Raw genomic sequence first — 21,287 nt, forward strand, 5'->3', positions numbered from 1 at the left:
TGAAGCCCTTTTGGAGCTAAAGCCAATTTACCCCAAAAGATTAAGGCAGATCTGTCTGGACAAGCCAGAGACATAGGCTACTTCCGCCTCTTTCGCACATATGTTTTAGTCCTTTCCATTCATCCTGCAGGCCAGGAAATGAAAGAGGGACGAAGGAAATACAGGAGTGTAGCTGATTTGCACTTGATTTTGGAATTACATGTGCATGTTCACACCAAAACCAGCACAAAGAAACACAAGCATTAACTATGGGGTGCTGACATTGTCTTTATTTCAGTTATGGTGTAGCCAGAAGCTCTGTCACGTTCATTTTAATAAGACAATGAAATGACCATTAGTTTTCTTAAAAAAGGCTCTTTTTCAGGATGAGTTTCCCTTCAGTCCTACATGGCAGTGAGACAATATTAAGCTGATCTTTAATCTCTTATTTTTGCACCTCAGCTACATCGCACAGCAAGATAAATAACTCATGAGGACCCACTGAAAATATTACAACAAAGATTACCCACAATTCTGCATAAACACTAAAATAAACTACAGTGATTTCAAGCAGTTTTTATTTCACAGTTAACAAAGAAAATAGCATGCCACTCTGTAATTGCAGCAGTTTGAGACAGCAGAGACATATAACGTCCATGACATGTTAGATTGCAGGTGAATGACAAGCAGGTAAATACAGATGGCAGATGTGAGAACTTCATATTGTGATTTTTTTCATTTGCAGCTTAATTATTCGTAAACAAATATTTCTCCCCAGTACAGAGAAAAAACCTATGGTATAACTGCATGTTGTTTTGTTGTTAAATTCATTAAAACTCCTTTAGAGCACTAGAAAATAAATTAGCATATTAAAGACTATTTAAGCTTTTCGTTGAAATAATACTGGAATCAAGAATACAAAAATTGGAGGTGAATTTTGGTTAAGTTGTAATATTTTGGTCCAAAACACAGCTGGACAGACGAGGATGGAGCCTACTATACATGATCAGCATTTTGCTTTTCTGGATTAAAAGGAGACAATCACCACCTCTCGCTTCCTCTCATGACCATATTCACACACATTGCTACCCTTTCATCTTCTCAAGTCACAAATCTAAATTTTTTGTTTATTCTTCCCCTCCCCTCACCTACTTCTCTGGCCCTTAAAACATCTGCCCTCTTTCCATTTAACAGCAAGCGAGCCCCTTGTCTTTCCTTACTCCCTTTTTGGTCTTCCTTTCTTTTGCCTCTTCTCGGTATCCTCCACTTCGTCCACTTTGCTATGACCATTAGCTACCACAGAGGTGCCGTTGGCAATGGGCTTACCTCCCTTCTGTGAGGGTTTGCATCGGTAAGCATGGTAGTAGAAGTTGGCAAAGAGGAAGAGGAAGGAGACAGTGTAGCCAATGAGAGACCAGTGCATCCAGTTGGGGAATGGACAGCCTGTGTAAAGAGATTGGGTGGCGTGGCTGGCGGTCACAAGGAACTGGATCTGTTGAGCATACAAATTGCATAGTGTTATGTAATTTAAAAAAAAAAACCAGACTGAAAGATAAAAGTGAGTGTTGACTGAATATAAAAGTGAGTGCCCCGATCCTACGGAATTTAACAAATTAAACAAGCTCTTCTGCTCTCACAAAGCTGTTTTGTTTTTGTGAAACCATCAATTATCATGTAACTGTAAGAATAAGACTGATATAATGTTAAAAGTAATCAGCAACAAACTAATAACTAACACAGACCTTGAATAAATTTCAGAATCTCTATAAAAAGGGTAAAATTTTCATGTTGAAATGTTTTCTATAATTATGTCCATGTTTGTAGTCAGACTATGTATTAAACTACCTTGTGGACTTGATTATTATGTTTTGATTTTCAATGTGACATGCTAAAAAGTTGTATCATAGCAAATAGGACACATAATTACAATTTATAGCTATGATACAAAAAAAAATATATATATAAATGATATTTACCATCTGAAAAATAGTGAGGTATTTCTTCCACCAGAGGTACTTATGCATGAATGGACCAAATGCTGCCAGGCCATAGTAGGTGTACATGACGACATGGACCCAAGCATTGATGGATGCACCTAAGAAAGCTGAGGGCAGAATAAAAAGTAGATTTTGAGTCTGGTGTGATAATAGTCATGGTACTGACAAAAGATTATCATACAGCTTGATACCAGTGCTGTTAAATATAAAAATTTAGAATCCATGGTGCTCTGTCTGTAAACCTATTATTTTACCTCAACTTCTACTAACCTTGTCCACCAGGGACCCATTTGACTCCAATCCACCAGAGGATAAACATGGTGCAGTGATGGTAGACATGGAGGAAGCTGACCTGGTTAAACTTCTTCCTCAGGATAAAAAAAACTGTGTCCAGGTATTCCACTCCTTTGGAGATGTAGTAAAACCAAAGAGCGGATGCTATCTAAAGACAGAAAACAAGGTAGACTGAATTACCAAAGCTAGTATGGTGGATCTTATAATCACTATGTATAATAACATCTTACTCCTGCAACTCCTGCAATAAGATTTAGGTTCTACTAATTTCTTTCCGGCCTCCGTCTGAAGCCAGTGCTGTGAATATTATCATATATTCTGAGTAAATGATAGAATATACAAAATATTTTTTCTGTCATGAGTGATAATTTATAATCATATCTATATTGCTCTCAGAAAAATTAAGCAATTTTTTTGGCCTAAAATCCATATTTCCTTTGCAGTTAACTGTTGAGAAATCTTATATCTAAAAGGATTGGATTCAGTGTAAGACATCCCAGTGGATCGACACATATTACAAGTCACTCTCACTGTTTTTGTAGTGAAGTCTGCTATACTCCTCCCTCCTGATACACACATGCATAGTTCATGAAGTTGCTCTCTAAGCCATGGTGCTGTGGCATCATGCCATCATCAAAGAACAAGGCCTGAAGGTGGAGACTGGGATGGAGTGTCATGGTGGTGAGACCAATTAGTCCTGCCCCTCTGTACACAGGCCACACCCTCTTTGTCCTCAAATCACTATAGAGATACAAAGTTTTATCTCTCTGTTTTCTTTCCTCCTTTTACTCCCAGTAGACCTGGAGAACCTCCCTGCAAGTGTAACATTAATGCTATATTCCCACACGATGTACTTTTGTGCGGGAATGTGTGTGTACGTTGGCATGTATGATGCATATATTTGTTAGGTGATGTGTGTGGAGCTTACCCTGACTTCATTGACATCATTAGAGTAGTTGACAGGCTGACAGAGATAGCTGTACCCGGCTCGTGTAGTGCCTAGTAGGAGCTGATTAATCGAAAGAAACCATAGTCAGACATAGCTGAAGAGATCATAAAAGTTACTACAGTGAACACATGTAATCTCTGTCAACTCACTTATTTTTTTACTCTATTTTTTACTCTTTTACTCTCTACACATAATTGTATTCTCTCTTTTTATTAAGCTGTAGTCACAATGGGCACTAACACTGGTGAATATGATGTCTAAGTGTAACTTTCTCTCCATCATTATAGTATTTTCTGAAACAAGTGTGCGAAACGGTATGTGGATTATTAACGGGGTAGCATGGTGAAAACTCAATAGGTGTGGCAGTAAATTTGACATCCCTTTGTGGGGAAAGAGGTGTTATTTCAGTACATTATGGCAGAGAAGCTGGAGTTTAGAGTCAAGTGTTTATTCAGTGTACTATATATGGGTAATCTTATTGATGTGTAGTGCACATTTTCATTTTATTAAACCAATAGGACCTGTTAACTCACATGCTAGACCTCAGAATCTCTTTACTGCTCATTGTTAGTACATTTACCTAGTATCATTTTTATAATATTGCATGTAGTTTTAAATTTTACATTTATTTTACATTGAATATCAATATTTGAGTACGAAGCCAAGATTTAAAGTTTAAATCATTTAAAAGTTGGTTGTACTGCTGATGGAAAAACTTGTGATCTAAATCTTGTGAGGTAATTGCCAAATCATCCCTTTATTGTACTAACAAAAAAAGATATGTGATTATATGTGTGACCACTCATGCATCTAGGTGCACATATATTGCACATATATACAGTCATCTACAGTACACAGGCGGAGTCCACAATTGCACTGACCTCTTTGCCGATGTAGAAGTTGAGGACCACCATGCCAAAGTTGTAGATTATCAGGGTCCTCCTAAATGTGTATGGCTGCCGGTCCTTCATGTACCTAGGCCCCACCCACAGGAAGAGCAGGTAGAGGCAGCTCAGTGCCAGAGTGGGAAAGGGAGATGACATCATCGGCCAGTTCTCCACCCTCTTGTCTGGTGGAAAACAGTTTACTGTCACACAAGTGCATCAAGTAGGTCGTATTACGTTAAAGGAAAAACACTGTGCTTCTGAAATATACGTTTTGCAGCTCTTACTCTTTTGTTTCTGCTGATGTTGCTGATATAGGTAATTATGACTATTTACTGACTGGTCATATTGCAAATTTATTTGGACTATATTATCTGAACCATATGTTTGGAGGGGAAAACAAAATGAAAGTTAGATTGTGCAGCCTAGTAATGGATGCTTCCTGGTCCATCTCTGACCTACCAGACTTTACAATGTAGTTATTTTGCAATGCTCTCACATTATTTTGCAATGCAATAAATGATCAGGATGTATTGGTAGGGGGCGCTGACTTGTCACTTCTAGAAAGATCAAATAGTAAAACTAAAAGTTTTATTAATCTGTCCTATCTCTTCTTTTCTGTGCACTTGGATAGAGAAAATTCGCCTAATATTGCAATGGACATTGAATCATTTGTCAGTAATCATATACAACTACTTTGTTTATGCAACATATGTAAAGAGATATTATTTTATTGAGTGAGTTATAAACAAGTAATTGTAAAGCTCTTACCTGCTATTGTAAGGCTCCATTTGTAAAATTCTACAGTGTCATTCACAAAATGTGTTACAACCTCCATGGCTCTGCCCTTGGTCTTGATTGTACTGTGGTAGGGAGAGGGAGAGAGAGAGAGTTAAAGTCAGCAAGAGCCACCCAAATTGAATTACAGGCCACACGTATCCTATCAATGTAACTAGTAGCATGAGGAGCTACACTGTGTAATCTTATAGTGCTCTTAGTAGCATGTGTGTCACTCTAGGAATACGCTTCAAAACTACTAAAATGATCTCTGCTTGTATTTGGTTGACGTGAACATATTTATTAGGCCAGTGAGGTCTGGACTGCACCCTATTAAATCGACTTCTCAAGGTCTTACAAGCTAACAGGACCTTAAAATGTGTCACAAGTGAGAGCTTAGATTATTCCATCTCCTAATAAATGCTAAAGTACAGAATCATTCAGATCATAATAAATGCAGGAATAATGCTCTTGTATTACAAAATTACTGTGAATACTAGAATTCTCTTCATTTGCTGTTATTTGAAACATTATGCGAACATAAACCTCCATGAGATGATAATGCACTTTCCATGGATCCTTATGGCTGCTCCTCGGTAACAATTTGAGATTCTATTTGTGCTGGAGAATATTGGATACTTCCCTTTGGTCTATTTTTGTTTCTTTTCCCTCTCACAGATGGAGAGAAGATACTCCTTAAATACATTATCTCACAGGGCAAATATTTTCATAAAACATCAAACTAAAAGTTGCTACTAAATATATTGCTAAAAAGAGAAACGTGCCAATCATCGACCCTAATTAAGTCACACTGCATAACAAACAGTCTTATCCACTTCAGAGCTGAGAACAGGTGTCTCCATATTAATCTATAATTAATCAAATGCATTAGATGTCTTTCTCTTTAAATAATTAATTGCTCAGTATAGTAACTACCGTCCATCCGAGTGTTCATTGACTGTAAATTGATGAGTAATTCAGAACAATCTTACATATGAGTCTGCAAAGTGGACAAAGTTTGCATGGCTTCAGATAATAACGTAGCCACTCTGGGTTTAGTTTAGGTTTACTGGGCAGCAGAGGGCAATGAGATAGAGAGGGTTAGCCGGGTTTGTGCGCACACAAAAAGACAGGGGCGCATGTGTCAGCAGGTTTTGCTCGGACCGCTCAAGAGGCTTAAATTCAATTGATCAACGAGCTTAAATGTAGGCCTAAGTACAAATGGCCAAAGACCCACAAGTCTGTTTGATGGTTATCTGCATAAATGTTTTATGGCATAAAAAAAAAGAAAAAAAAAGAAAAAAAAAGTATTGTTCGTTGAAAATACAACCCACATATTACAAGAATAACAGTGTTACGTTTGCATTAACAATACAACAATAAAAATATGCTGCAGATAGCACGATCTATTTCAAAATAGGTCTAGCTCCCCCACAACCAATAAAATCTGTTACACTTGTTTGCATGTTGGGGATTTCAGGTTAATTCAAATTTGAGCTTTGCCCAGGCTTAACAGGTGGATGTGTTGCTGAAAGCGGATGAAGACGGGAATAGGATTATCTGGCACACTATAACAAAAATAAAAACAAAATAGTTTATTGAAAAAAAAAAGGGCTGGGCTCTTTTCTAGCACGGCTGCTTAATTCATTCATCCCTATAATAAGACAAACATTTTTGTATGACTGGTTCTGAAAGTAAATCCTGTGAAAGGCTTTTTGTTGAAACCAAAAGCAACAAAAATGGAAAAGGTTGCAGCTACTTACGTCGTCGGTGGTTAAGAGCGTGTAACTTAATGACATTCGGTGCAATTTGATTCCCAGCTCCTGTCAGTCACTGCTCCGCTCTTCTTCTTCTGTCCTTACCGCTTATCAGCTTCTCCACTGCTCCGGTTATAGTTCGACATTAAACTGCAATTTGGCAAGAAACTAGACAAGGCAAATTAAAATATATGACCAAGATAGACCAATTATGCAATCGGACCACTCAGCCACATCATTCTCTCCCAATCTCCTGGACACTCAGTATCCAGACGACATCGCGCATGCGCTGATCCATCGGTGTCTCTTGTGTTGTACGCGCGCGCGACAGCCGTTGGCAGCTCAGCTCGTACCCGTTAGCTTTGTGTAGCAGTTAGCTGCTTCTGGTCATCCTCGATACTTAGCTACGGACTTTTGTATGTCTAAATAACTAATTAACCAACTAAATAACCAAAAACCACACGCATGACCTTTCTCAAAATGTAGTCAAATTCATACCGTGTGTTTTTTTGTGCATGTATACAATTTCAGTACGTGTTTCAACGTCCTAAAACAACTGTCTGCATCCCTTTCCTTTGCAGGTAGTTAGCCGGTGATAGCTTCTCGTCCCCTGCCCGGGTTGTACCGCTAGATGGTGGTGTCAGACTAGTTATGGCTGGATTTTACCATCACCTGCTGCCTCAACATACCAGCTCTCCTGCTCTGACACTGAAGTTTCTCTGGAGAAAGTATGACTTGTTCCGATAAAGTAAGTCGACAGCCAAGTTCCTTTTTGTGTTTGTCGTACATGCTACTAAGAGGCAGTTCAGAGTGTATTGTAGAATATCGCTGTCAGGGTTTATTATGTTACAGTATTTTCCATAAACTGTACAGTCACCATACAAAACACAGCACATAAGTGAATGACAGCATGTCTGAGTGACATTTTGTTGTGATTGAACAGACAGTGCCACTGGGCCCTCAAGTGTCTTCTGGCACAAAGGTTTCACATAGCATTGACTGTGCCATCACCTGGTTCGTTAAGAAAGGCTCCATTGCTCTATGCTTCATGGGCTTTTTCTGTTACTTTGTTTTTCCATGAGCTGTAGTGACAGATCCAGCTGGACTGTGCTAACGTGGTATAAAAGTGACCAAAGATTTGCTAGCAAATGAAAGACGTGTGTGTGTGTGTGTGTGTGTGTGTGTGTGGGAGTGTGTGAAGGAAAGAGTTGGTCCCTGTAAGACTGTGCTGGTGATTCAGAGGAACGCATGTTTCTCATTTTCCCATAAATCTAAATCTGCTGAGGACCAAAACACATTCACAGACATCTTCTTGTGTGTGTGTGTGTGTGTGTGTGTTGTTGTTGTTGTTGTTGTTGTTTATAATTAAACATATAATGTTTGAAAATAATTGGTCAAAAACACTGGTATGGACATAATAATAATAACATGAACATCTCTAAAATAAAACATGTCATATTTGTAATGGTTTATAAATTGTTCTGGTCTTCTATCTTTTTCTTTCCTCTTGTTTAAACTTTGTATAATATCTTGTGAACACACCTCAGCCTAAAACTGTCATCTACTACTGTATCACTGATATATATTTTACCTTAAACTGGATGGAGAGACATTAACTGTCCAAATATTTTAGTAAGTAAATTATGCATGCACAAAATGCACTAGAAAAGTTGCTTCTTCTGGCACAGTTTATTCCATGCTTGCCTTTATGGTTTATTTCATGATTGCATTTGCACTGTAATTACAGTACTTGCAGTTATTTGCTCAGGCAACAGAAAACCTCTCATTTCTCAAATTGACAATCTCATAAGCATCCTCCCCATCCTTGCCTGGGATAAGCAAGAAAGCTGTTGGGGTTTTGAGAGGAAGGTTGGTGCTGGAGGAGAATATATGTTATCCAAGTCATCTCATATTTGCAGTGTTTGAAGGCAAAAAGCAAGTGATTACAGAAAGTAAAATGATATTGTTTATTTTTTAGGTAACTTCCTTCAATCTAGACTATTTGTTTAGACTGACAAATGTCAGCAAATTGATATGTGCTGTCTATGCAGGGTAACAGCCTCTGGAGGTTCACAAAGTGTAAATAATGTAATAGCTACAAACTTTGTTTGTAGGTGGTAACATTAGCAAATCTGTATCTACAGCTTAAGCTACTTCTGGTAGGGCTATAGGCTTTCCCATTCTTAATTAAGGTTGTGCAGGTTGGCACATGTACAAGTGGTCTGACAAAGAATGAGCAAGTCCCCTATGAAGATAGCATAAATGTAGCACAGACAGAAACATTTACCCAGTTTCTGTTTTGTGAGTTTACACGCATTAACCTTACGCACACAAACACTTTCATATCTGCATTGTCCTTGTACCAGTTTAGTTTGGTGTACTGAGAATGTGGTAAATGCAGAATGTGAAGGAAGCATGTCAGCAGTCCTATAGTCAAAAATGTCAGCTCTGTACTCCCATCATCCACAGGAGTGTAAGCTGAAAGGTTGGGCTAGCTGCAGATTGATGGCTGAATAAATCCCCTTAATATTAGAACAGCCCCAAATAGTGCAAAAAATGGATTTTGGCTTTACTACAGAAAGTTTTTGTGAAAAGTGGTATGGCTCATGTGACATTCCATCTGCAAAGTGAATTTCACTAGGTTGTGGTTTTTTAAACTTTTTTATTTAGATTTGCCACATAAAGAGAAAATCTAAAATGAATGTGCTTATGATTTTACGTAAGTAATAGAAAATTGACGATATGGAACCATCAGTTTATATGATGATTACAATTATAGGCTAAGCATTGTGAAATCATTACATTTCCCAGGAGTTGAAATATAAGAACAAAATATATGTATTAGTAAGATGATAAATTATTCTTTAAGCACCAGACATGTGATGCAGTATACATGCTCATTGGTGTTAAAATATCATTTAAAATATGTGTGAAGAACCATGAACTCTTAAATTATAAATTCAGGTTGATGGGGGTAAAATATAAAAAGATTATAAAATTAAGAGGGGAACAGAAGACATCAGGGGTCGGCAAGATTTCAGAGCGAAAAGGCGAGCAAGAAGATGAAAACAGAAAGTACTAAATCATATTCAGATTTTACCACATCTGCACATCAAGGGAAAGAACACCCAAACAAAACAAAGCTGAATATGAATTCTTTAACAGAGAAGTGCACCAGAATATTTTTATATTGTGCTCCATTTAAAATTTGCAAAGGTAAATAAGGCCTGCGTGAGATTTGTTGCTAGGGGAAGCATGTGTGTTGTATTACCACAGATTTTCTGTTCTCATGTTGGAAAGTACCAATGATATTTAGAAACCTTATAAAATAGTGGTTACAGCGAAGACCTCTAATGCTTCTTTGACTGTATATTTGACTGTCTGTCTCTCAGTATGCTTTTTTGTGTCTGTGTCTAAGTGGCTATATAGTAGTCATGTGTTTGTGACTGAACTTCCTAATTTTTCTTTCTGTTCTTGTCATGTTTGTTCTTTCTTTTTCTTTTTTCTTTTTTCTTTCTTTTTAGTGTCACACACTTTTAACAAGCTATAGAGCTTTCATTTTTCATTTACATCTGTCAGTGCCATTTTCAAAAAGGTAAACATTTGACACTTTCCATTTCACTAAGTGTCAAAGCATAGTCATCTCTTTTTATCCCCTAAAAGGATCCATCAGAGATATATTATCTTATGATTTATGCTGGAACACACTGTGCACAAACCACCAAAATCTCTGTTAAGGGAATTTTCCTTCTGTGGGGCACTTTCACAGCCAACCACCTGGGATGAGCTATTTTCCACATACCTTTGCACCAGTGCATGGTTTTAAAAAGTCATTTGGGAAATACCACTTTTCCAAAACATTCTCCTATAGGAAAAAAGGGGGTAATTTCTTTCCCTCAGGGAGCCCTGTAACTGGGACAGGTAGGAGATCAAAATGTGCAACATGATTTATCTGCACATATTTGTAGAAAATATTAGAACAACACTAGAAGATACATACACTTATTGACAGATCATTGTCATCACCACTTGCAGAGAGTTGGATGAGTTTTGATGATGTATGAGATAGGAATAACTCAGTCAAGATGTGTTCTCAAGTCCAGGCTTGGTTTCACCACGTGTGGCTGGGAAATTACAGACTTAAGCAGATTTGGCTCTTAGAGTGTGTTTATATACTTAATTTTCTCAGTGGTTTCTCTGGGTATATGCTTTCATACTGTAGTTGACTGATAAAGCTTAGCACAATGCGCATACATCATAAAGCAGGACTGAATCCTTGTAGTATTTTTGTTTCAGGTTAAGCAAAGTGGATAATATCATTGTGATATAGGCAGCAAAGTGTAATGACAATTTTCCATAAACAGCTCAATTCTGACTCCTTTAATTAGTGCTTCTGCTCTAACTATAGTTTCTCCAATTGCATCTAATTGCAGTGAGTTGTTTTCTTTCACAGTTTCTGTGTAATCTGGATCAGGTCTGTTCCATTAGAGTATTTTCATATGGTTCTAATTTGAAAGGCATATGCATCAGGCTGAGATTTAACTGGCTTCATTCAGTAATTGATCCCTCTCTGTCTATAGTGGCCCACTAGATGTGGCATTAGGTCACAGTTTGTGCTCCTTTGAGGGTAAATTTTTTACTGCTTCCTATAAAAACAGTAGTTGTGCTGCACACATATATATGTACTCTACATGTGTGCATACACAGTGTGTTGTCCTCATTTGGCCTCTCTGTAGGGGGAACCCCTCCCCCTTTGTACTGTGTGGCCAGAAGTGCCCAGGGCCCACATGCAGAAAATACCTCAACACAGGCCTGATGATGGAGCACCAATTTTCCTGTTATATTGTTACTGTTATACTTCTCTTGCCCATTTCTTTCTTTTTTTTCTTGATCATGCATTTTTTATTTCTCCTTTGTTTTTTTAGCCCACTCATTCACGATGTTATGCTTCCCTTCTGTCTTCTAACCATTTTCATTCATCATCATCTTTCAAAGACAGTTTCTCTTCTGTTTTTCTTCTCATCTACATCCACATGTGACATGTCCATCCACACTCTTTAGTCTGCATTTGCACACATGAAAATGCAGACTTTTATTTATAGTGGATAGGTCGTCTAAGTGTGCTGTCGTGTCCTGTTTACAATTCTGAAAATTAAACAGATTTTTTGCAACAGACAAACAGAAGACAATAATAATAAACAAAAACAATCCGTTAAAAAGTTACATGTACTATTTAAAATTTAGAAAGTGATTTTTTTTAGATGTCTTTGAAAATAATTGTAGTAAGAGCAATCTTTACTAAATCACTTCCAGTATATAGATTTTGAAGCATCTGTTAATTGCAGCAAATTACATTATTATTATTATTAGTTTTCTGATAACGGCTTCTTAAGAAAAAAAGATGAAGTATTAAATCTTATATATGGAAGGCTAACTTCCATGTCATTTAAAATGCTGAGTATTATAATTAACAGTAGTGAAAATGGTTAACTCAAGTGTGGAGGCAGAACTGATGCCTCACGACTCAGATAGAGGTAGTTTATGCTTTTGACATAAGGTTTAAACATTAAGGTGAAATTTATTTGCAGTTTATCACAGTGACATGATTTTCTATATAATATTTAAACGTACATTTCTTCATTGTATAATTTACTGTATAGAAATTCTGAACTGGGTAAGTCAGATAAATGAATAACTACCAGTAGTCTGTTTGTAATCGTTGACACAGGAATGCTAGACAACTGCAGGCCTGATGCTCTTTATTGTGTTATCAATGTGTAAGCAGATAGATGGCCAGTTAAAATGACAACTGTTGGTTTAACAGTATTGTCTTATTATCTCCAAAATATTTTTTGAACCAGGGATGCAACAATTCAGGACCTTGTGGAACACATAATACGGACCATGTTATATTTCTATGGTTTGTACAGAAGGAGATCTAAGGGAGGTGGCTAAAGCGGTGGGAGGGGGCCTGGACTGTGCTGGCTCCACTGATGAAATCTGAGTCTCAAAGCTGGAGTCTCTGTTAATAAGGAGTTAAATTTTTTGTCAAGGCTTCTGCCTTACTGAAACCTATGCAGTGATCATAAAAAATGTTGTTTCATGCACCTATGCTTGTAAAAGGAGTTTATAGTAACTGCTGGACATTCTAGTTATTTTGTTAAAAAGAACATGTGTATGTGAGATAGTTGTCAATAATTAATGATGTGTTTTATCTGTCTGTTACAAGTGTCTCCGTAGGTAATTCATAGCACATTCAATTATATTCCAAACATAGCAGCTCCCTGCAAAGGACTCCAGTAATCTCTAGGACCAAATGCTCTTTGTTATTTAACTCCCTTTTTATTAATAATGTCTTTAGAAACTATGAAAAACAATGCTACAAGCTCCAGGTTACCCACTTTACAGTCTGTAACATAGTGATGAATGTGCTTTATTGATGGGATGTTGATAAGAATTTGATAATTTGAAAATATTTTTCTCCTTAGACTACAGCTGACTGGAAGCACTTACACTTTGTTCACTGACTTGGCATTACTACAGGAAATCTGATTCCTGGGATTTTTCTCCCTGGCACCCGGCACAGCCACTTATTTTGACTGCGTTTTGCTGCACAAAACAAGAGTCATTCGATAAGCTTTGGCATCACAAGAAGGTCGCAGTGTAGCCAGTAAGGTCTGCAACTGTGGCCTGTAAGGCAGGAGTCAACATGAGGCACTTCCAGCACAATGTGGTCACTAATTATATTTACAGCTGGTTCAAGACCAGATCTGCCAATAAGTCCATAATGGCGACAGTTAAGGGGCAGATAGACCATAATGCCAATTTAAATTTACTTGCGCTATTGTATCAGGCCTATTTTTTTGTTCCAATAAAACCTTCAGTGACCCTCAGTGACAAATTAAGAAAAAACATTAATTATGAATTCAAAAGGTCTTTATGAATAAATTGCAAGAGACAGAAAAAGTGCAACACAAGACAGATTCCTAAGACTTATAGCTCTATTGTCAGATATTATTATTTTTTTGAATTGTAATTTGATGCATTGTTGTTTCACTTTATTAATCATATATCACTGCTGAAGTGACAGATGGTCACGTGTCTTGGCATACTTGTGAGACAGGCACAGGACCTGTTTATTATAGTTTATTATAGAAATCCGCACATAATATACATGTGCAATACTAGCCTTTGTAGTACTTGTAGTGTTTTTTAGTCCCTAGTTTGAATCACAATTTCAAAACATTAAATCCCACAATCCCCAATGCAATAATACATTCTATCTTCCTTTAAATGTTCCCTGTCTGAAAAATACCCTCCTCTTTCAAAGTTTATATCATAGCTTAAAACAGAGGATGTCTGCTAAATATTTTGATGACCTTATTACATCATCAGGATTATTTTCTCAGGCTTTAGAAAGCTCCCTCTCGACATACAGAAGTTAAGTCAAATTTGATCTATAGCTATATAGCCTAATATCACAAATCACAAATTTTCCTCAAGGGATTTTACAATCTGTACAGCATATGGAGGACATTGTGGAACTGTTTTTATAGGCTGAGTAGTACTTTCCATGACAGATAAACTGGCCTTTATGTGCGAAGTTGATGGATTGCCACTTTCTTAACAAATACAAAGCCAACTGTTTTTCCAAAGACTCAGTATTTTATTTTTCTAGGTTTCAGAGACATTTCTGGAGCTAAATCACTGCTGTCAGGAACCACTTGGAATTTACAGTGGTGACTAGCTCCTGGACAATATTGTGCAGCAAAAGGACACTCCCCATCCAGCAAATTTAGTATGCTTACTGACATATCTAAGTATACATTATAGATTAATATGTAGTATGGAATTGGGACAGCATTAGGTCCAGGTATGTGCTGCAGGTACAGCAGCTAATCCCCTGCCCCAGAGAGCTCAAAGCCTCTCAGCACTGTCACGTTCTGTTAATGTTAATCTGAACTGGATATACTGCCAAGGGTCTGACCCACTGGCTGTGACCCTGCCACAGTGTAGGTTAGTGTCTGACGTCAGTCAGAGTGGCAGGATGACCTGTACCACTGTGCTACCCTGTGATAATTCCCGCCTGGGTTTAAAATGCCAGTGACCGCTGATAACATTTTAAAACTGTAGGTTTTGCAGTTATTTGATGTATACTTTGTTTGTACCTTGCCTAAGAGAAAGGAGAGTATATGAATATGAAATATATGAGCATATATGTATTATTAATTAATTTGATTAATTTGATTTACTTAACAGATGAGGCAGACAGGAGAGGAAAACAGAAAAGTCACTTAAAAAAGAAGCAGCATTTGATGCAGCAAAAGAGGTGAGTTTTTGATTCAAAGGAAAAATAGCCCTCCATTGTTCTGTGCTGCTGCACAAGAATTTGTTATCTTTGTTGATGTACAACCTGGCTGAAAGAATACATAGGACAGAAAGACTAGATTTTCATCAGTTCACTGCAGTGCTCCTTTGTTGTCACTTTGTGTTGAAGGCTGCCAATAAATGTGTCCACAATACTTATCCTTTTGGAATGCATGTATACAGTTGTTGAGCTTGTAGTAAGCTTGAAAGTATGTTTTAACTTATATATATAACTTATATATACCTTAGAGTTATTATTAGATTTAAGTCTGACTTTGAATATCATCTAGTGCTCAGCATATATGCTTTACTCAAATAGAAAATTGACTTGTTATAATACATTAAAAACCAAGAGGAGCCATTAAAGGGTGAGACATAAAAAAGCCTATATGCTTATGTATATGCTAAAACTGACATTTCTGTCATTACTGTCATTAATTTCGTGGACACTAACCTTTGCACCTATATAAATACCACCGATACCATAGCAGAAGATAAGGGTACGGCACATAGGTGCTCATAGAACTAGTATTACAATACACAAATTTGAATTGTATTGTATCTTATTTTATGCAATTTATACATTAAAATAAGATTGCGTGAGTACTTTGATGAACAGCACAGGTGTGTTTTATGTATCTGAAACATCCTAGCGATGTAAAATAAAAACGCTAACTAAGGCATGTCGCAATATATTAATCTACTTCAACAATAATATTTGCCATTCAAAAGGCACTCTTGGAGATCACATTTCAAGTATCTCTGACAGAATTAACTGTTTAAATGGACAGTCCTGCTAGTGTGTTGTAGTGACACGGGTTTTACTTATATTAATCTGTCAGCTTTGGTTGCTAGTGATTTTTTATGACACTGCTAAAGCTGCAGAGTTAACATTCTCTTTGTTTAGGAGATAAATATACAGTAGGAGTGAAAAGCACCAAGGCAAAGTTGAAGATCCACACTCACAGCTCTAAGTGCCCTTATCAATTGAACACTGACTGCCTGTGTGTGGCAGAAAAAAAAACTTTGAATTAGAGCAAATTAGTACACAGAAAACGTTTTATACTTCTTGTGCTTCCATCTCCTGTGGTGATGATAGTGATACCTTGTTCATTTTTTCACTCCTGCTTTCTCGTAGCATCAATGGACAATTGTCATTGTGGTATTTCAAACACAGGTGTATCTCATAACATCAGTTGAGTATACCAGTTCCCGGACCTTGGTGCTGTCACTGCCCACTCATCACAAACCACACCTTCTCAAAACACCCAGGTTATTTAACTTAACTAGCGTAGTGCATGTTGGTTGCATGACATCTGCGATCATTGAAAGTTTGATGTGACAGTATGAGAGTAAAAAAGAGGGAGCAATGTATTCTGGTATTTTGTTAATGTGTTTGTGTATGTATAGGTGCATATTTGTATACGTCCATCCATGACTGTTTGAAAGCACACATCTTGCTGTTGACATTTAAGGTGTGCCCTTACGTTTCTCTTAAATAATCCATTCAGCAATGAGTCTAAGCTCTGTGTCTGGTATATATTTTAAGACTGACATCCTCAGCAGTGTTCTTGGACTGAGATTAAGACAGACCTAAATATTGTGCACTGGATCTTATCATTACCTTGGATATAATTTAACATGTCTTTGTTGTGTCTTAGATGTGTCTCTTGTATTCTTTAAAAATAGGCCGGGCTGGCTGTGCTTGCTTACAACCTAACATTTTATCTCAGAATTTATCTCAGTGATGGGCTAAATATATGTGGCCTTGGGGATTGCAGTGTCAGTGTATTTATCAATAAAATATTTGTACACATTTTCACAAAGCCCAGAGGATAAACCACAGAATGCACCAGGCCAAAATTTTTAATTTATCTTGTGAAATATTTCCACATGAAAGAAAGATGGATTAGCACATAATTTGGTTCACACATTGATGACCCAGAGTGCATGTATCCTAGTGACTTTATTACTTTGTGCTAATTAGCAAATGTTAGCATGCTTGTATACTAAACCTACATCAATGAGCTTGATAAACATGATACCTAACTGCGTGTTAACATCATCAATGTCACATTAGCATGTCAATATTAGTATTAGCCAAAAAGTCCCCCAAACTACTACTACTGTAAATCACAATATATGTCACTGGTCCCTGGCATCAATTGATTTGAAGCTGTAAATGTACAGTCATAAATCCACCACAAGCTCATTCAAGCTCATTCAGACACAGACTGTGTTTTGCTACATACTGTGTAACCTAATTTCTCTTTTGGCTTGTTTCATAATTACTACATCCACTATAGGTTGCTTAACAATAACACATAACTAGTAATAAGCTGCTGGCAAAGATGACATAAGTTTAAGTCTTGCTTAAATTTTAAAAGTTTAAATAAAATTTGCATGACATGTTATTCTTTAATTGTTAAACATTTTTACGTTTAATAATGAACAATGGAAATGGGTCTCACAACTTATTGGAGCTGGATGTTAGCATATTGGCTGCACTGGCTTTTAAAACAGGTACAAAAATTTGTGAAAAAGTTTTAAAAGTTTGCAGGACCCCACTAGATTTCAAAAGTGTAGAGCAGAACAGAACAAAATAATAATCCCCCAAATTTCCCCTTTAGGATTTTACCTACACATTTAGTACAATTTAACATTTCTAATTCTACATACTATATGTGAATTTGCACTGATCTATTTCTTATCATTTAAAATATTTTTTTAGATTGCCATAGATTGAGTACACACAAATTTTCCACATTTCATCCCATCATTACCATCTATCTTTATCTAGATTCCGATTGAACAATTGTGATTACATTACTGCTAAAAACACAGCACTGTCTCAGTCTCCTGCTACGAGTTAAATGTGCAGTTCTGACAAGGTTTTTCTTTTCAACAGAAGAGGCCTTTTATATAGCCATACTTTTCAGTTGTTGTTCAGTTGATCAACACAAACTGATTGTATTGCTGCTTTCGCAAACCATTTTAAAGAAAGTCTTTGTGGCCTGTGATACAATTTAAATGCTTTGCATTTAAGGATCGTTAAGGTTTTGTCTTTGAATAGATTAAAAGGATTTTAGTTTGTTTGTTCTCTAACCAGTCTTTATAGTTTTTTTGTGTGTAGCCACGTCCAGTTGTTCTAAGGGTTATTGGATGTTACACAAACACATTTGCAATGTTAATTTCTTCAGTCACATTATGTTGTTTTTGCAGCTACATTTAGAGCAAAATATGCACATTGGTGCCCATGAATAAAGGGTAAAGAGAAAAAAGAGTAAGTGTGCTTGTTCATGCATGGTTGCTATATTTTGTTTGTTGGTAAAGATGTTTGTTGCATATTTTCTAGCCCATTGCCAGCTGGCTGACTAAACCCACTCTACCACTACTCTTACCTACATACAGTAAATCTGTCTAGTAATATTTAATGAGAGACTAAGTACCACTAATTACTCATTTCAATTACAGCATGTATGTTAATTGATCCTTTCCTGACCAGATATCCAGAACTGGGAAAATTTTGGGGGGGATTGGGTCTCATGAAGAAGATCAACATGGGAGACACAGGCCTACCAAAGCAACATTCAAGGAATTGTGGTAAAAATGTGTATTTGCTTTGTTGCGGAGATTTGGATGAGTAGATGAATTACTTTCATGTCTGTATGGTGAATCTGAAGCTAGTATTGCCTAGTAAGACTGGGATCAAGGGAGGACAGCTGGCTGGATCTGACTAGCGCTCAAAATCTATATCTTTAAAACTCACAAATTAACATGTTATCTCATTCCTGTTCCATTGGTACAAAACCTGAAACCCTAAGCTCTAACCCTTTGGCTTTGTACAGAATAACTTCAACTAACCCTAACCCTACATTTGACTGTAATCTCATGTCAGTGTACAGATATGAGAGTGATATGAGTCAGTCTTCTAATGTAATCCTCTGCAAGAAAGTATTTGTAAAACGTCATACTGTTATTTTGAAACAACACACACATCTGCCTTCTTGTTACTACACTAAATACATTTAGGGCAAAGAAGATGCAAAACCCTGACTATTTTTTGCACTGAGAAACTAGAACATGTGTTGTACTCGGGCAAAGTACACATGTTGCAGGGTCATTGGATCTGAAGATATCAGCTTAGCAGAAATAGAATCACAAATACTTTATTAATCCCTTGCAGGAAATGGTTTGTCCTAAAAAAACAATCTTACCTAGGATATATTTTTTGTATGAAAATGCAGTGAATGTAACATACCGTTTTTGAAACCTGTACAAATTCTGAAAAGGATGCAATGAGTTTTTAAAAACTCAAGCAAACACCGCCCTGTTGAAGACATGAGCACGGTATCCTTGGAGAAAAAGGCTGATTTTGATTTGCTGTTGCTGATTTGTTCAAAATTACTCACAGTAGATTATGTCCTACATACAAGGAGCTCATAATGACAAAGCAAAAAATAGTTTCTCAGAACCACAATATATTTCATGTAAAAGATGAAAGGATATAGTATTAGCTATTATTAAAACCTGTGCCCCTAAGTGTTTGTCGTGATACACATTTAGTATAAAAAAACTATTGTGTGTCTTAATTAGAAACTTATTTTCACATTTGTTGAATCAGGTTTTCACAACATCAAACAGTGCCAGTCCTGATGAATAATTGATTAGGTATGAGACCTCTGGAAGGCAAAGCTGTCAGTGTGCGGTAGACAGGGTGGTGTTTGCTCGAGGATTTAGGAAATTAGAAAAATTTGCAGACAGGCAAATGGTTTCAGCACTTGAGCTATGACATTCTTGAGGTCATTTTCCCATGTTAATGCCAAGGAAGTGTTTTCTTACCAAAATAAAAAAAAACAAATATGCAAATATTTGATTGTTTTCTATAGGATGATTGTAAAAAATGTCAGAATAACAGAAACAGAGATTAATATGTCTACAGAGAGATGCAGTAGTTGGCAATGCTGTAGAATATTTCCTCCCTTCAGGAAAATTTCACACATACCCAGATTCAGATGACGTTAGTAGCGACACAGAAAATCCTTAAGGTCTCTGCTAAAGTCATCAAGGACACTGGGATTGCTGATACAGAGCAGTACACAAAACCGCTTGCTCATGATGGTTGCCCCCACACACACAGACCATCCATCCAGACACCCCTCTGAGCCTCTATGCGGATGAATCATCCGATGTCTTATGTAGTTAATGGTGACCAGTGTTTTCTTGTTTGCCTGGATTCCGCCCTCACAGCCTCACAGGACTTGATAGGTTGAGAAACTGCATTTAGCTGAGTCATGAATGTTTCCTTCATTCCCACGATTTTTCCCAGTGGTTACTGAAGGAATTAAAGAAGCCATCTTTGTCTACTAAAGCAAAACAGTTAGACTTGTAAGAATTCTGGTGCAACAGCCTAAAGAGAGAGTTAGTTTTGCTACACATAAAAACTTGAAGCAGGAGGAAACAGACAGCTACTTAGACATCACTGCACTAAGAACTAGTTCCCTGTACAATGCTCTGTTAAATCACATCTTGACATTTTCAGACTTAAGATTTTTTACAGATAATCAAAAGCATATGCTGTCAGTTAGTGAGCTTTAGGTGGTGCTGGAATGTAGATTTTTTTTGCCTGTAGTCAGACCCATTCTAGCTGTTTTTCCCTGCTTGCAGTCGTTATGCTAGGATGAATTAATTGTCTCCTGCTTGGCGCTGCTACTAGAGTTGGGTCTATCTTCTTGGCAATAAAGTGATTAGGCTTTTTCCCCCCAGAATGGTACGCTATTTTTATATCAACACATTTTAATTAAAGGAAGTACACACCACTTAGTCAGGCAGGATCAGAATTGGATTAACCCTGTAGGGGTCATTGGGGCACAAATAAAGTGCTGGCCCTCTATTACTTCCAATTCCAATCCAACTGTTTGTGCAGTTTACAGTATTTCTAGGCTGAAATAACCCAAGATGTGTGTTATAATTTGATTGAACTCATTAATTGCATTGAATTCATTAATTGCTGTGTGTGTGTGTGTGTGTGTGTGTGTGTGTGTGTGTGTGTGTGTGTGTGTATTAGAATGAAAATAGAGTTAAAATGCAAAGAATCTATATAAATTAACATGAATAGTAACTATAGTGTATAGTGTAGTGCAGAAAATGTCATAAGTAAAATGATCACAATTGTCACGATTGTACCATAAACACATTTTGTACTTCATATACAGACACATTTTTTCTCACTAATTCTGTGTGTCTCTGTCTCTTCTGTTTCTTTCTCTCACACACACACAAA

General features: G+C 37.0%; 1 protein-coding gene and 1 long non-coding RNA gene across 3 annotated transcripts; one reads left to right on the plus strand and one right to left on the minus strand.

The window, feature by feature from the left end:
* Positions 1–540: 540 nt before the first annotated feature.
* Positions 541–6,905, minus strand: LOC113137603 (elongation of very long chain fatty acids protein 4-like). Of its 2 annotated transcripts, XM_026319376.1 has the most exons (7): positions 6,644–6,905; positions 4,875–4,966; positions 4,101–4,288; positions 3,199–3,279; positions 2,247–2,418; positions 1,956–2,083; positions 541–1,471 (listed from the first exon to the last, which is right to left on the minus strand). In XM_026319376.1, exons 2-7 carry the CDS (start codon positions 4,939–4,941, stop codon positions 1,196–1,198), a joined length of 912 nt encoding a protein of 303 aa, XP_026175161.1. In that variant the 5' UTR covers positions 4,942–4,966; positions 6,644–6,905; the 3' UTR covers positions 541–1,195. The 2 variants fall into 2 exon arrangements, with proteins under 2 accessions (XP_026175161.1, XP_026175162.1); XM_026319377.1 differs by lacking the exon at positions 3,199–3,279.
* Positions 6,906–7,224: 319 nt separating this feature from the next.
* On the plus strand, positions 7,225–21,013 carry LOC113137293 (uncharacterized). The gene is made up of 3 exons (XR_003296355.1): positions 7,225–7,385; positions 14,897–14,966; positions 18,510–21,013. It is a non-coding gene; the product is annotated as an uncharacterized LOC113137293 (long non-coding RNA).
* Positions 21,014–21,287: the final 274 nt, after the last annotated feature.

This window comes from Mastacembelus armatus, chromosome 24 (assembly GCF_900324485.2).
Source record: "Mastacembelus armatus chromosome 24, fMasArm1.2, whole genome shotgun sequence".
NCBI lineage: Eukaryota > Metazoa > Chordata > Actinopteri > Synbranchiformes > Mastacembelidae > Mastacembelus > Mastacembelus armatus.

Excerpts from the sequence above, each read along its gene's own strand:
- LOC113137603 (XM_026319376.1), bottom strand. The coding sequence starts at position 4,941 with ATGGAGGTTGTAACACATTTTGTGAATGACACTGTAGAATTTTACAAA. Across the intron at positions 4,289-4,874 it reads ATGGAGCCTTACAATAGCAG|ACAAGAGGGTGGAGAACTGG; the intron begins GTAAGAGCTTTA and ends GTTTTCCACCAG. Across the intron at positions 1,472-1,955 it reads ACCTCACTATTTTTCAGATG|ATCCAGTTCCTTGTGACCGC; the intron begins GTAAATATCATT and ends TATGCTCAACAG.